This window comes from Amphibalanus amphitrite, unplaced genomic scaffold (genome assembly GCF_019059575.1).
Source record: "Amphibalanus amphitrite isolate SeventyFive unplaced genomic scaffold, NRLGWU_Aamphi_draft 002236F_arrow, whole genome shotgun sequence".
In the NCBI taxonomy this organism is placed as follows: Eukaryota; Metazoa; Arthropoda; class Thecostraca; order Balanomorpha; family Balanidae; genus Amphibalanus; species Amphibalanus amphitrite.
The window spans coordinates 33,602-49,793 of NW_024883724.1; the positions used below are offsets into that span (position 1 = coordinate 33,602).

Sequence of the window (16,192 nt, forward strand, 5' to 3'; positions counted from 1 at the left end):
ACCGCAAAAAAAGAGAAGCAAGAGATGGAAAAAACGGTCAATCACAAAACAAGCAAATCACAAATTCCACCTCAGAAAACACTACCCTTAAAAGCAATAAATCAATAAAAAAACACCAATTGATTTTAGAACATTAAACAAGGCAAAAAATAACCACGAAATACAGATGGGGCAAAGGCACGCGTTTGCCGCGACATCTATATCGGCCGCGGACCATAACCCGCGCCGTCTGGCGGCACATCGTTTTCTTCAACATTTTCTCCCCACCTGAAGTAACTACTTCACACAACTAACCAATACGCATAACAGTCTGGCAAGACATACGAGCAACCCTAACACACTGTGAAAGATAACATCAACGAGCGACTGAATATGATGAACGAGCACAGCGCTGCACGTCACTCACTTATCCTAAGCATCGGGAATTTGCAGCTGTGCTCCCAGCTCCAAATCATGCAGCCGCTGGATTGCGCGTGTTCTCAGGCCCTTTGCCGTTCGAACCTCGGCGGACCTAACAGTGCCGTCCCTACCAGGGAACAGTTTAGTAACAACGCCGGTCACCCATCGCATCCTCGGCACATTGTCCTCACCCAACAAGACTACTGAGCCCACGACAAGCTTGCCACGGGTTGAAAACTTCCTAACTGAGCAGGGCAGACTCTGGAGGTATTCCCTCGCCCAAACGGACCAAAATCTATTTACACGCTTTTCACAAAGTCTAGCTCTCTCAGACAGCGCCTTAGCACACACACTGTCCGGATCCTCTAACACCTTGGTTTGGAAGCCAGCGCCGCGCCCCACTAGAAAATGATTAGGGGTCAGAGCGTTACTACAGTCCAGACCATCTCCCACAAAGGTCAGCGGGCGCGAATTGACACACGCTTCGATATCAAACAAAACAGTTTCTAACTCGGCCCTAGTGAGACAGCGCGACCCCAGTGACCGTCTAAGCCCCGACTTTACGGAGCGGATCAGCCGCTCCCACCATCCTCCCCACCATGGGGAACGAGGCACTATCAGTTTCCACTCGGGAGCCAAATGACCGAAATAATTCTGTAACAGAACGTCAGCGCCTACAAACGTCCTAGCATTGTCTGAATAAACGATAGACGGCATACCCCTCCTGGCCGCGAAACGCCGAAAAGCCAGCATGAACTGTTCCTGAGAGAGCGAGTCGACTAGCTCAACATGAACGGCCCGCGTAACAGCGCACGTAAACAACGTAATGTAAAACTTCTTCCTTGGAAAATCTACACAAAACACCGGACCGGCATGATCCACGCCAGTCACTGCGAATGCCGGCGCCTCAGTGACCCTGGTCTCGGGCAGCGGAGCGGCTGGCTCGCTACAACTCGGAGCGTCCTGCCGCCGGCAGTCCACACAACTGCGTTTTACCCGCTTAGCAAGACAACGCAGCCCAACAACCCAGTAAGCTCCCCGGATCGCAGTAATGAGAGCCGAGACGCCCGCATGACCCATGACAACGTGCTGATCACGCACCAATAACTCCGATACATGTCCCTTTGGCAACACAACCGGATGTTTCGCCTCATATGCTAAATCGGACAGCTGGATCCTACCCCGAATGCGCAGAAGCCCATCATCGCCCATGAAAAGCGTCAAATCGCGGACAGGTGAGCTCTTGGGCAGTGGCCTGCCCCTCTCCACAGCACTCACCTCCTCTGGGAACGCAGCCTGTTGCGCGTCCCTCACCAGAGCTGTCCTGGCCTCCGCAATCTCATCACCAGACAGCTCAGACTGTCGCCTCAGACCAGGGTTGCGGCAGTTGAACACAAACCGCTTGACCCACGCCACGACGCGAGTCGCCTTACGAAGCGATCCCCACCGCTCCACCTCAAACAGAGCTGTGGGGTTGCCAGATCTCGACAGCAGTGCCATCTCTTCCCTCGGAAGACTCGCCTCCGGTGAAGCGCTGTCGTCACCGTCTGCAGACGGCGGTCGACCTGCCGAAGAGGACAGCCACTCGGGCCCAGCCAGCCACAGGTCAGAACCGATTAGGCTGCTCGCCGACACGCCACGGGTCAACAAGTCTGCCGGGTTCTCCTCTCCCGCCACGTGAGCCCAGCTCGAAGGGCTGGTCAACCGCTGGATCTCTGTTACCCGGTTAGAAACATACTGCTTCCACCTGCTGGGATCCCCGCGGATCCATCCCAAGGCAACCATGGAGTCAGTCCAGCAGCGGAGAACCACACTCTCCGGCAGTCTCAGAGCCCGTCGTACAAACACGAGCAGACGCGCAGCCATCAAGCTAGCCAAGAGCTCCAGCCGCGGCAGACTCAGCTCCTTTAGAGGAGCCACACGCCCCTTAGCCATCACGAGAGAAGCGGCGTATGATCCATCCTCACGAGCGGCACGCAGGTATACTGCGGCACCATAGCCCTTCGGAGACGCATCGCCAAATGCATGCAACTCAACACCTTCTCCATCATTCCAAGGCCTCTCTGTGAAACAGCGCGGGACCTCAAACTCCTTCAACTCGGTCAGACCCTTCACCCACTGCGAAAAGGTCAGGCTGAGGTCATCTGGCAGTACGGCATCCCACTCCAGACCCAGCTGCCAGATGTCCTGAAAGAGCAGCTTCGCCATCATTGTAAATGGCGCGACAAAGCCGAGCGGGTCGTACAGCCTCGCAATGAAGCTGAGCACGGCTCTCTTAGTGGGAACGACATCTGCTGGCAAACAGACGCCGTCAAAACAGAATGCGTCACGACCCGGAATCCAGCGGACCCCAAGCACCTTCACGGGCCCGCACTCAGCCGACGACACGCCATGCACCATATCAAACACTGCTGTACTGTTGGACGAGCACTTCGTCAGCGTCATTCCAGCATCTGCCATTACAGTCTGTGCCTCCTTCAGCTTAGAGCAGGCGTCACTCTCAGTGTCAGCACCAGACAGGTAATCGTCAACATAGAAATTCTCCGACAGATCCGAAATCAGAGGCGAGGACGGGTACTGTGTCAGGTGGTGGCGGATAGTGGCCGCCAGGAGGAAACTCGAACTCCTCACACCGAAAGTGACACGCATGAACCTCATCACCCGTACCCTTCCGTTACGCCACCACAAGAATCGGTGCACGTCCCGGTCCTCCTTACGCAGCTGAACCTGCAGAAAAGCCTTTGAGATATCCGCTGCAATGGCGAACGGCCAGCGCCTAAAGCGCAGAAGTATCTCCAGCAGGCTCGGAACCAAGCACGGACCCACCTCCAAGCAGTCGTTGAGTGAGACGCCGCCAGGGCCCACTGCCGACGCGTCGAATACCGGCCGCACCTTAGTAGTGGAGCTGTCCTCCTTCAAGACAGGCCGGTGCGGCAGGTAGAACACCGGGTACGAGGTCTGCAGCTCACAGCCAGGAACCTCCTCAATAACCCCGGCATCCTCCATCTCCTGTAAAGCAGCATCATAGCGCTCTGCAAGTACAGGGTCCTTAGCCAGCTTTCGTCTCAATCCTGCCAAACGACCAGCCGCCATGTCACGGTTGTCACCCAGAGGAGCACTCCCCTCCTTCCAAGGAAGGTTGACTTCGTAACGCCCATCTCTCTTACAGACTGTAGCATTGAAATGAGCAAGAACAGGATCTGACTCATCATCATCATGTGAAACACCTATGGCTTCCAAATCCCACAGGTTGCGGAAGGCATCATCTGAGACATCGTTAAGCAAGAGGAGCTGACAGGTGGACAAGGTTGGTCTGCCAGCTACAGAGCCAGAGACTGTCCAACCAAATACCGTCTCTTGGGCGACCAAACCTGCAGAAGTACAGAGCAGGCCGTCCTTCAGCAGCTGCCAGTACTGGTCCAGCCCAACCAGCAGGTCCACAGACAGGTGTCGATCAGAACTGAATCTCCCGTCCGCCAGCTCCAAACCACCCAAGGAGCGAACCACCTCCTGTGGCACCTGCGGACGTTGCAAAGGGGAACAAATCACAGGAACCTCCATGGCCCTCAAACAGACTGCACTCGGCCTGGCCATATTGGCTCCTGACACCTCCATTTCATACAACTGACGCTCAGCGATAGCAGACTTGCCCCCACCAAAGGCACAGTAAGTGTTCCTTTCTGCTCTTATCCAAGTTGCACCAACTCTTTTCACCAGTGACTGGCTGACATAGCTGCGATCACTCCCAGTGTCAAACATCAAAGTAGCTTCAACTACCCCCTTACTACCCTTCACATACACACGAGCAGTAGGCAGTACGCTACATTGAACTGGGGGTACACATGACAATGAAGCAGTGGCAGCAGGCCTACTGCCTGAACCCACATGAGCACTATCACTTGAAACAGCATCAGAAGCTTTCACACCCTTGTGAGTAAAGTCAAAGACATGTTTGTAGCAACAGAGCACATTGTGTCTACCCTTGCAGTGAGCACACTTCTCTAGACAGTGTCTGGCTCGATGTCCCCCCTTTAGGCAGACAAAACACAAGTTAGCTCCTCTCACCTTGTCTTGTCGCTCGCTTACACTTAAGCTGAGGAAGTCAGGACACTCAGTAGCTCTGTGTGGCCCTGAGCAGAACTCACACCCAGCACCAGCACCAGGGGAAGCAGCCTGCAGAGCTGCCCCAGACCGAGGCTGCTGAAGCCTCTTCCTCCGACCGCTGTCCCGGTCCACTGGCCGGGTCTTCACTCCTGAAGCTGTAGTCGGTTTCTCACCAGCTGCAGACAGGCCGCTGTAAACCCCAGACTTCACCCTGGAGTTCACCTCAGCCTTAAGCACCTCCAGCAGGAACACCAGATCACCTTCCTTGCCAACACTGCCACGCGCCCAAGCCAGGCAAATGTCCTTGGGAAGCCGGCTCAGCAACAGTGGAGTTAAGATAACCCCATAGTTGTCTCCTTTCACTCCAAGTGACTCAAGGCTCCGCACATGCACTTGAAGCTCATCTTGCAACTTTTGGAGACTGCTCACATCCTCAGTTGCTCTGTCCATGTTCAGCAGACCTTGCACATGTTTAAAGATGATCAAATCCGTCCTGCCATACCTGTCCTGCAGCAGCTTGCTGGCAGTAGCAAAGTTGGCACCAGTCAGCGGGAGCCCAGCAATGCACTGAGCAGCCTCACCCCGCAGAAGGGACCGAAGATAGGCCAGTTTAGTAATGTCCGCTAACTCCTCCTTATCACCAACTGCTGCTTGAAAACACTCCCAGAAGTTCAACCACTTCAGGACGTCCCCATCAAAACTGGGTAGGTCTAACTTCGGGAGTCTCGGCAGACCAGAGGTTCCAGCATTGGAGGCCCCACCAGAGTGAGCAGGCAGGTTCGGATCAATATCACGAAGGAGAAGCTTACCAGCAGTGCGTAGCACCTTGCTGATACCGCTGCGAAAGTCAGCAGCCTCTTCCACAACTTCTGGCAGCTCCGACTCATCAAACTCAATTTCCAGCGCAGCTTGAGACGAATCTAGCGCACTCAACCTCTGCTCGACCTCGGCTTTCAGCTCTTGGATTTCATAGCAATCCGGCTCTGGAGCGCTACACGCCAGCTGGAGGGCCCTGCACGATCGCGTGGCCCAGCCCCTAGCCGCGGCGCGCGCTCTCTTCAATCTCTCCACGTCCATGTCGTCACCAAACCGACCGGCGTGGTATAAATAGACGAAACCAGCGCAGTACTATCTTGCTTCTGGGCACCAAACATCCAGAAGTACTCGATCAAAGATCACTGGTTCTACGTCCCGGGTTTCGGCACCAAATGTTCAGGAAACCAAACTTCTGAACTCAACATCAACTCTATTCGCCACTGAGCAAAAAGCGAACATCGGGCGCGCAGCTAACCGCCCATCACACGCAACAACAATGACACGACCGCAAAAAAAGAGAAGCAAGAGATGGAAAAAAACGGTCAATCACAAAACAAGCAAATCACAAATTCCACCTCAGAAAACACTACCCTTAAAAGCAATAAATCAATAAAAAAACACCAATTGATTTTAGAACATTAAACAAGGCAAAAAATAACCACGAAATACAGATGGGGCAAAGGCACGCGTTTGCCGCGACATCTATATCGGCCGCGGACCATAACCCGCGCCGTCTGGCGGCACATCGTTTTCTTCAACAGTGACTTTGGGAACGAGATTGGGTCTCGAAACTTGATATTAGGTGCTACCCCGTTATAGCGTTTTACGAGGAAATGCAGGAAACAAATAGCATATTACATAAATCTGTTCGCTGCGCTGTTCACCCGAACATGTCTGTTACTTGTCATAAATGCGCATTTTGCACGTAAATGATCTGGGAAGCCGGAATACCTCCCGCTTTGATATATTTTTCAGTAATAAAAAGAGCTGTCGCGGACGACAGAAACTTTTCCACTCTGATATTTTGCAAAATGTTACCTAGTTTCGATGTCTCCTTCATGGTTATGTTTTCTTTTGTGATCTTTTCAGTAATTTAGGTCAATTTGACGATTATTGATATATTGTCACAAGCCTGTAACCCATATGAGAGCTCAACCACACGATTACACCCTCGGTTATATTCGAACTGTTACAATGACCTTGATTTTCCTTTCTTGCATTGTGGTTGTTGGTAGACGTGTTCATCAGCCTTTCGGTATCTAACTATGACTATCATTTTATTATTTTCAACGTTATCCCTTTTTGCTGCTTTTTATGCCTCTCCTGGTAGATTGAGTGTTGCTAGACATAAATCATCAGTGTCACAGCATTGTCACTCCTTATCGTAACGTCAGTTACACTAAATATCTAGGTCAGTCTTGCTCTTGTATAAACTAGCCCGCAGTTAATGCGTGAAAAATATCTCCCGCCTGTCGGCCAGCTGCATTTGGCAGCCCTTCTAGCGGCGGCTGCCAGATGGTTCCTCTCCACGGCCGCCGGTGGTAACGCGAGACCCCCTGATGACGTCATTTGACGTCACTGAGTGACGCCACCGGTGCAAGGTGGTCCGACGGCCGGCCAATATTAGACCCATCTCTAGTCAGGGCCAAGAATGTTCTGAGCGCGCCCGCGGTGGCGGTACCACCGAATCCTGGGTACAGCTGGAGCCTAAAAGACAGAAGGGGAAATGAAAATAAATTACTCTAACACTGTCCAAATGGCAGCCTTCTTATAAACAAGGAACTATTGGAAAGTCGATGATGAGCGATGATGAGCAGCTCGAATGGAGACAATAAAAATAATTTTGTCAAAAATGGCACGTGAGCTTAAAGTTTTAGCAATGCATTTGCGATAAAATTATCATTTTCCTTCAAATTTGGCAGTGCCACATCCTAGTTTGTGAGACGGACATACTACATAGTCATAACAAGGACCAACACTCAAACACAAAAGAGCAGAAAATTTTGGGCGCAGTTAAAGAAGATTCACTTAACTTGTTATTCCAGCAAATAACTGTTGCTGCGATTAATAACAGAAACGTTTTCTTATCTTAATCATCGCCGACGTTTCGAAGACAAAGTGATATCGAAAACAAGCACTCTCCGTTAACACTTTCTATGTTCTTTCTTTCAGGGGAGGTCTTGTTACCATGACAACAAGGAGTACCTCGGGCTAAGGCCAAACACTAGATTATCAGTTTTAGAAACGCTGTCTTGCATGCGTAGTCAGTTTTCAGCTAGCGTTTTGATAACGAGAATATCGTTCACATTTCGATAGTTGCTCTGTTCGCTTCGTCAACAAACAATGCAGCTATAGTTTTTTTTTAAGTTTGCCCTTCACTGTAAACGTCTTTTTGAACACAGCACGAGAATTGCTAGCTGAATCACTAAGAAAACTGGTTGGCGCACATTGATTTGACCAGATTTCACAGACGATCAATTTCATCAAATTTATTTACTATTTCACAGACTCGTAGCTCGTATTTGCCAATAGCTACAGCCTCACAGGGATTGACGACTTCTCAGGAATTATGTCTGAACTAATTAATAAATTGCACGGCGCTTAACATAACGTTAAATCGTCGGTGTTCAAAACTTATTTTGAGAATATTATTCATATCTACAATACAACGTGCGCTAACCAGTTTTCTCAGTAATTCAGCTAGCAATTCTCGTGCTGTGTTCAAAGAGACGTTTACAGTGAGGGGCAAACTTAAAAAAAAAAAAAACGAACTATAGTTGGACTAAATGTAGGATTTACTTAAGCGCGTGCCGAGCAATGGTTCCAGTGTTCGGAGCTTTAAATTATTCAACATAATAGTCGACATTTGGGGCGTTCCACGACAAATCGACAAGTGCCCTGCACCCTCATATTTTATTTTTTGCTTAAAATTGGTCTAATGGGTTGTGATGGACGGGGAAGCCAGCTGTGGCAAGGATTTTTTTCTTCGAACAACGGTTTCCGAGATATAGCCTCGGGCAATTCTTGGAGTTTGCGCTGCAGCCCTATGTTTGGCGGCCTATAACTCAGAAACTATTGGTTTTTTACGATAAAAACTTTATATGGTTCAAATCACAATCAATCAACAAACATTTTGGCTATCTCGGATTTTCAATTTTTGAAAATTTTGATCACGTGACCTTTTGTCCTATTTTTCGAAGAGTAGCCTTGATATTTTTCCCACTGAAAGTTACCATTTTGTCTGATGACGATTAAAGCCTTATCAATTTTCATTCATATGCGATAATAAAAAAGTGGTTTTCGCCCTGCGTTGACCTCAGGTCAGGTCCTTTTTATGACCTGTCCATTATTACGAGCGGGAGCGACAGCGAGATCTCGAGAATAAAGCAAGATAGCGACAAGCGGTAAACGGTAAAGGGTACACACGGATAAGGTCTATATTTTTTACTGAGGTCATTTTCAGGTCAGGTCAAAGATGACGTCACAGGAGCTAGGTCACGTGATCTAAGGTCAACTTTTGACCTTTCGACCTTTCGAGGTCAACATACATATGTTTCGATGCGGATCGACGAGAGGATCACGATGGTGCTATTAGTTTGTTCCTAGCTGGGATACCTTGAAAGTTATTCGAGAAAAACTTCATATATATGTATAGTGCCGCTATTTTGACTTCCTTTTAGCTCCTGTGACATCATCTTTGACCTGACCTGAAAATGACCTCAGTAAAAATTATAGACCTTATCCGTATGTACCCTTTACCGTTTACCGCTTGTCGCTATCTTGCTTTATTCTCGAGATCTCGCTGTCGCTCCCGCTCGTAATAATGGACAGGTCATAAAAATGACCAGACCTGAGGTCAACACAGGGCAAAAACCACTTTTTTTATTATCGGATATGAATGACAATTGATAAGGCTTTAATCGTCATCAGACAAAATTGTAACTTTCAGTGGAGAAAATATCAAGGTCATTCTTCGAAAAATAGGACAAAAGGTCACGTGATCAAAATTTTCAAAAATTGAAAATCCGAGATAGCCAAAATGTTTGTTGGTTGATTGTGATTTGAACCATATAAAGTTTTTATCGTAAAAAAACAATAGTTTCTGAGTTATAGGCCGCCAAACATAGGACTGCAGCGCAAACTCCAAGAATTGCCCGAGGCTATATCTCGGAAACAGTTGTTCGAAGAAAAAAATCCCTGCCACAGCTGGCTTCCCCGCCCATCACAACCCCTTACACCAGTTTTCAGCGAAAAATAAAATATGAGTGTGCAAATTTAATTTTTTATTTGTCGATTTGTCGTGGAACGCCCCATTTGTCGTTGTGTAGTTAGTTCTCAGAGACGTAGATGCCAACCTTTTCATCGAACACAGCTTCCTGGCTGTTTAGAAGTTTAGCTCGTTCTGCTGTGGATTGCTACCCTTGTGTTGTTACTGAAGGAGACAATTTGATTTGTGTGTGTCTGTCTTTGCAAAATACTACAAATGGACAAAAACATGTCATCATTATTTCCGCAATGCGTAAAACCAAATCCAGGTCCACCTATGAATATCTAACACACTTTCATAAGGCTCACCATTTTTTCTTCATAAAGTTAAGCGGTCCATAAAACAGTTTTCGGTTTTTGAGCAGAATCTCATCTGTTGCAAAGCAGCATGTCAACAACTTTATATTATTCTCGCATTATGGAAAACAGTCCTCAATCCTCACCAGCACATATAAACAACGATACTACGTTCGCACGCTATCTTCCTGATTGGCAGCGTATGTCTGGTGTGAGCGTGTGCATTGGTTTTGTGTGTGCGCTCGTTACAGGTTGCTACGAACGTCCGAAACGCCGCACAGGATCGTCCCGATTCTGGACGTGTTCACACCCCGAAGGTAAGAGAGAGAGAGAGAGAGAGAGAGAGAGAGAGAGAGAGAGAGAGAGAGAGAGAGAGAGAGAGAGAGAGAGAGAGAGAGAGAGAGAGAGAGAGAGAGAGAGAGAGAGAGAGAGAGAGAGAGAGAGAGAGAGAGAGAGATGGAGAGAGAGATGGCGAGAGAGAGAGAGAGAGAGAGAGAGAGAGAGAGAGAGAGAGAGAGAGAGAGAGAGAGAGAGAGAGAGAGAGAGAGAGAGAGATCAGAAATATTCTCAAAGGCAGAGAATGGTAGGTATAACGGTATGTGGTATGAGATACGGCGTATGGTATGTATGTGAGAATGGTACGTGAAATACCAAATCTCCGCTATCAAATCAAAACACTTTCGGTAATGCATCGTTTCAATCTAAAATTTAATGATGCTGAGTCTGGACCATAGTGGAGCTATATTTCAAAGTATTTTCAAAGCAGCCTCTGTGCGATGGATGAAACATTCTTCTGAAAAACGAATCGAAAGACATGTGAGCTTTGATTCGAATACGCGAATGACATTCAAAGTTCAAACCTTCATATTTAGCGTAACATTTTGAATTCATGATAGAATATAACCAATCAATTCCATATTCAGCTTTGCGGCAAGGAAGCGTATGCCGGCACAGCATATCTCGCAGGCGTAGTCTTATACCGCCATCTATCGAGCAAATTGTAATCGAGACCTGGTAGACTGTGCCGCAATGCCTCCGGGCATGCGGCACAGCCTACCGCACAGGCAAATACTGCTACCGCCATCTATTGAGTGAAATGTCGTTAGATGTGAAGCGTTGGGGCTACCTTCATACTTCTCGGTTGGAATCATTGCATTTTACAACACCTACAACCTTAACTGGGCAATGTGATTTATCACCGATGTTAAACCTTTCCATGACGTTTTTTTATTTGAACCTTTACTGGCCCTCCTCCTGAGTCAGTTATATTTGCTCTTCTACAGACCCCGATGACCCCGACCCCGCTGACCTTTGCGGTCCCCTCGCTGACCTCTTGACCTTGTCGGCAGATTATTCACCACCAGTTCAACACGCCGGCTAATCTCTACAGTCAGGATAACATGGCCAGCAGTATCCAGCAGCAGACTGGAATTGCCCCGTGAGTTGGTCGGCTGGGAACCTCCCCGTCACGGAAATGGGACGTGCTTGCCACTTGGATTGTTCTGGGCTGTGGCTAGGCACAATGTTCAAACAACTGAAACTTTCTTTACAACTGGGTCTGACTTCTTGGGTTAATTTTATTATTTAAGGGTAATGAATGCTTGATATGTGAATGACTTCAAATGTGACTCTAATATGCCATTAAAAAAAAAATATCACGTTATCGTAGTTTATGGCGCAATATTCTGATGTCACGCTCAAACTATAATAGATATTAGTTGCAGTCTCCTTAACGTTTATGTATGTGGTCATTCATCTCCTATAACAAGTTGATATTGTACTATATAAAAAAACATTATCATTCTGGAAACCATGCAGCTTGCTAAATAAATATCTTATCTAGTCTTCAAAATGTCTCCGATGCTATTTTTTACCTGTTCGTGTTTATCTGATGATGTTGACGGGCTGTAGTGACGACGATGGCTTATTGGTAAATTGTCAGGAACGAAGCTCCTAAATCGCTAAACAACCAGAGAGCCAAGCTGATTAAGATAAAGATGAATATTAAATGCGAAGCAACTGGTTAAATCATCGCAGAATACACATGAAATTTGCCTATATTGCGTTGAATGATTATTTCATGCCCAGAAAGAATGTCAAATAGCTCCATAGCCTTTTACGCATGCTAGATAGAACAATAACAGGTATTTCCTTTGCAGTGATTTAACTCATTTGCTACGCCTTTCAACAATGCCTAATAGGGGTTTCCCAGATTGTTGCGTCAAACAAAAGCTGTTTAAGTGAGTTGCATTTATGTAAGCTTAGGTACACAGTAGCTTGCCGCTTACGCAGAATGCGGAGGATGGGGAAAATCCCCTTTCCGTCTGGTTCCTATTTGGGTACCGTGGCCAAAGCAGGCCTGATGCAATGCTATATATTACATAGCTTCGTCTGTACTTCATGCAAGAAGGCTATGCTTGATAACACTTGAAATGTTAATTAACTCAAGTTAAGTGAAGTTTTGAGAAGTTGAGTGGCTTTACTGAAGCCTTCATAACGTAATATTGAACTACAATGCCTCTAAGTAATTAGCGTTAGTAGCGACGAACAACACGCATTTTAACGACAGTATTTTCTACAAAAAAAAAGAATTGCACAGCGCCATTGAGCTGAACAAGGTGATTAAATAAAACATGTAATTAAACTGAAGAATTATAGGTACAAGCATGAGCTAAGTTGATCTTAGACTACACAGCCCATTTCTTATTCACACTCGCCCCTTCCCTCCCTCCCCCTATATTCAGTCAGGTGAGCGGGGCTCCCCGAAAGGAGTTCAGCATCCAGAACTCGGAGACTCTCAAGATGATCCTGGAGGAGGACCAGCAGAAGCCTGCCACGCAGCACAAGCCCAAGTCGCACGTCGTCTATGATGTTCACGAGGCCAAGGTACTGCGTCCCTATCGTTACTAAGAGCCAAGAGGCACAACCGCCCACCGCCGCCGCCCGCCGCCCAACCGCCGCCTGCCGAAGTCAAAACCTACCGCCCGCCGCCAACCGCCAACAGCCCGCCGCCTCGGCTGTTCCCGCTGCCTGCCGCCAGCTAGAACCCTATCAAGTGAGTTGGAGTGTGCTTGCGGCTGCTGTGAAAGAGGGAGGGAGGACTGGAGAGAGGAGTGGGGACAGAGGTCAGGGGTCATGGCGCTTTCCTTCTGTCGAAATAAAATCTTTAAGATGACTACAAGAAGCTACATAAAGCAGAGGTTCACTAAAGGACATGATGTGGAGTTTGCTAATGTAATAATTGAATGAGAACTATGCTCCACAAGAAATCGTTCGGGTCGGAGCTTTCGAATTGTATTAAAAAACTTCGTCAGCGTATCGTACTCGGGTTCGGGGGTCGAATCGCCCTCAATTTTGCGACCGATACCCCCGATCCCGATTACGATACGCTGACGAAGCTTTGTAATACAATTCGAAAGCTCCGACCCGAACGATTTCTTGTGGAGTAAAGTCCTCATTCAATTATTACATAAAGCAGAGCTTATGAGAATAAATTTTGCTTTAAATCTGGAAATCGATAGTTCAAGAGAGTTGCACTCTTATACGGGCGTTGTTTCTATGTAGTGGGTAAGCAAGGTATTAATTAATAAACTTTATGAGCGTGTAATTAGTGCGAAAAGAGATTTCAAACTTAGCTTACCGAGTGCCAAACTTGACCTTTGAAGCGGGGGAGGCAAAAGTTTGAAGCTCTATGTTCAGAAGAACTGCAGGTACTTGATTTTTGTTTTGTTTCTTGTCATGTTTTGTGGAGCTTTATATGATTTAATTTAACCTTAGAAACAAATTAATATTTTTTCTCAGACGTTAGCTTTCGTTTCCAGCTGATTAAACGTTACGGCATAGTTGTTTAAGAAAAAGGTACAAAATATCAACTCTAGAGCAAACGCCATGGCCCCATTACGACCAATGTCACCCCCTCTCTCTTCAGTCGGGCATCAACACTTTTCTGTGGTCAACTCACCATCGCTTTTGCACTTTTTTGACAACTCAGCAACGTAGTCGCGTTTTGCTCGGTGGTTCTTACATGGCGAGCAGCCGCCAGCTCACTCCGACTCACCGGCGCGTGTCTTACACTTTCTAACCCTCTCACCTCTCTGTAATATCACTCTGTCGCTCTCTTTCTGTGTGCTGTCGTCCGCCGCCGATCTGACCGGTTCCACCAATCAACGGTCAGGAAAATTATATTATTGTTTACAAATTCATGTGAAGTTTATCATGGATATGGTTAGCCAATGTACCAGCCTGTCCCTTCTTGTATTGCCTATTTTCATTCTTGTATCGCCTTGCCTGGTTCTATTATGTTCCTGCTTGTCCATTGTCGTCCCATTATGTTCCTTCCTAACTCGTCTCGCTTATTCCATCCATTATCGATTCCTTCCACCCACTTCTTTTCCCTTTCCTCCCATTTTTTTAAATAGTTTTACGTTTTGATCCTTTTCTCTGTCTCACTTCGATTTCTGTCCATCTATTTTTTTTCATCGGTCGAGAAGAAGCCCACAGTCCCTTTGGATCTCTATTATGTCTTTCTACTAAATCGTGCTCTCCCCAATGCAAGGTGTTCGACTTTTTTAGGCCAAGTATGAATCTACTGTGTACACTATCTTCCATCAATTGGTGGATCTCAGGTCAAACCGGCGGCGGAGCAGCTCTGTACATGGATTCGGTAACACTGAGTGCCCCCTGACGTGTCTATATGTGTGTGCATCTTTACAGAGATACAATCATAGACCGACAGAGACAGAGACTGTCTCTGTCAGAGATTGATAGCCAGAAACTTTGTGACAGCGTCCCCCGGGGACTCTGTCATAAACCAGGCTACCCATCCTTCAATGCGATCCAATTCAGCATTCATGAACTATCCCAGGGGAAATAAGACGTAGGAACAGATCATGCAATGCACATGCCACCCCACGATCGATGTCTAGCTCTGTAACTTTATGCTACAATACATGTGCATTTTCATTATAAATATTCAAGCTGTCATGCACAAATAACCTGATTCAATGTCGATAATCGACAGCTGATGTTCATTTTAAAGTTATGTATAGAAAATGGAAAGACGTAAAAACAAGCAAGAAATACCTCACTTCGAGGTAATCTTCAAATAATGAAATCACTTTTTCTTATCACTCATCATAATCAATGAAGTTTGCCGTGCATTCGTATTTGACACCTTAGCGATGGCCGATTAATATATAAATGATATTGACCTTTGCTTCTTGACAGCTGTAATATCTGTACCAAAAAACAGATCGCATTCGTTTCATTTCACTCGAGAGGATAACGTAAGCAATCAACCCAGTTATAACAGTTAAATATGATATTATTTGAATATCTAACCACGTTAGCTATGTCATCACATGTCGGTGAATGATATCTTTCACAGGGCTATTTACAGCCCCTCTATCTCATCGTAACGTCGCAAACATTTTTAACGTCGCAGCGTGATAGCGCACACTGAAAGGAGCTTAAATATCCTAATGCCAACCAATAAGTATATTACTTGATTGATAGTCAATTTATTAATAATGCATCAATACGCCTCAAAGCCTAAAGCGTTCATCACCATCCCTCTAACTAACTAGTTATAACTGCTTCTAACTAGTTCGAAGTAAAGCTACTGGAAACGGATTTCATCCTTCGCATTACACATAATCTAAGCTAATGGGCACATTTCAACTTTCATCTGCTATTTCGCTGATCAGCTGTCCACCCAGTTTCGCTCGCAGCTGCTTTACGCCAAATTGAACACGACACCACCACTCGCCCGGGCCAATATTTGACCACATTTCAATAACCTCACTCCCAAACCACAGCGTCAAAATTAATCAATCGGATCAACCGGCCCGGTCCATAACTACCTCATCTGTGGCGGAATTCAAGGGCCTGCACGACCCCCAGCAGCCTGTGCGCTCCCCTCAGTCCTGGCGGGGGAGGGGCAGGGAAGGGAACGTCAGGGCGTCTGGTCGACGGTAGCTGCGGTATTTTTTAGCCTCTGACAGTGTTGTTTGCCCCTGGCGGTGCCAGCTAGGTGTCTGTATAACAGATACGGGCTGGCTGGCTGCGGTGGCTCGCCCAGCTGGCGCTGCTGCAGCTTTTGAGCTGCCACGCTGACCTGCTGAGCTGCCGTAGCTGCCCACTGCCCATACAGCGAGTTCAGCTGTCCAGTTGAGCCGCCGCAGTTTTTGAGCCACCGTAGCTGTCCCTGACGTCCGTGTTGAGCTAACCGCAGCTTGCATTTTTTAGCCACCACAGCGCCCTGTTTAGCTACCGTAGTTGCCCTGTTGACCGCAGTATCTCCTCAAAGGCA

At 47.2% G+C, this 16,192-nt stretch overlaps 1 protein-coding gene across 1 annotated transcript in view; it reads left to right on the plus strand.

The window, feature by feature from the left end:
• LOC122376672 overlaps positions 1-12,941 on the plus strand; it is a gene marked incomplete at its 5' end in the record, with an annotated part of 35,724 nt that extends 22,783 nt beyond the window's left edge. Inside the window, 3 exons of the mRNA XM_043356579.1 lie at positions 10,134-10,199; positions 11,232-11,320; positions 12,627-12,941. Coding sequence (XP_043212514.1) covers positions 10,134-10,199; positions 11,232-11,320; positions 12,627-12,792 — 321 coding nt within the window. The remainder of the gene's footprint in view (positions 1-10,133; positions 10,200-11,231; positions 11,321-12,626) is intronic.
• Positions 12,942-16,192: the final 3,251 nt, after the last annotated feature.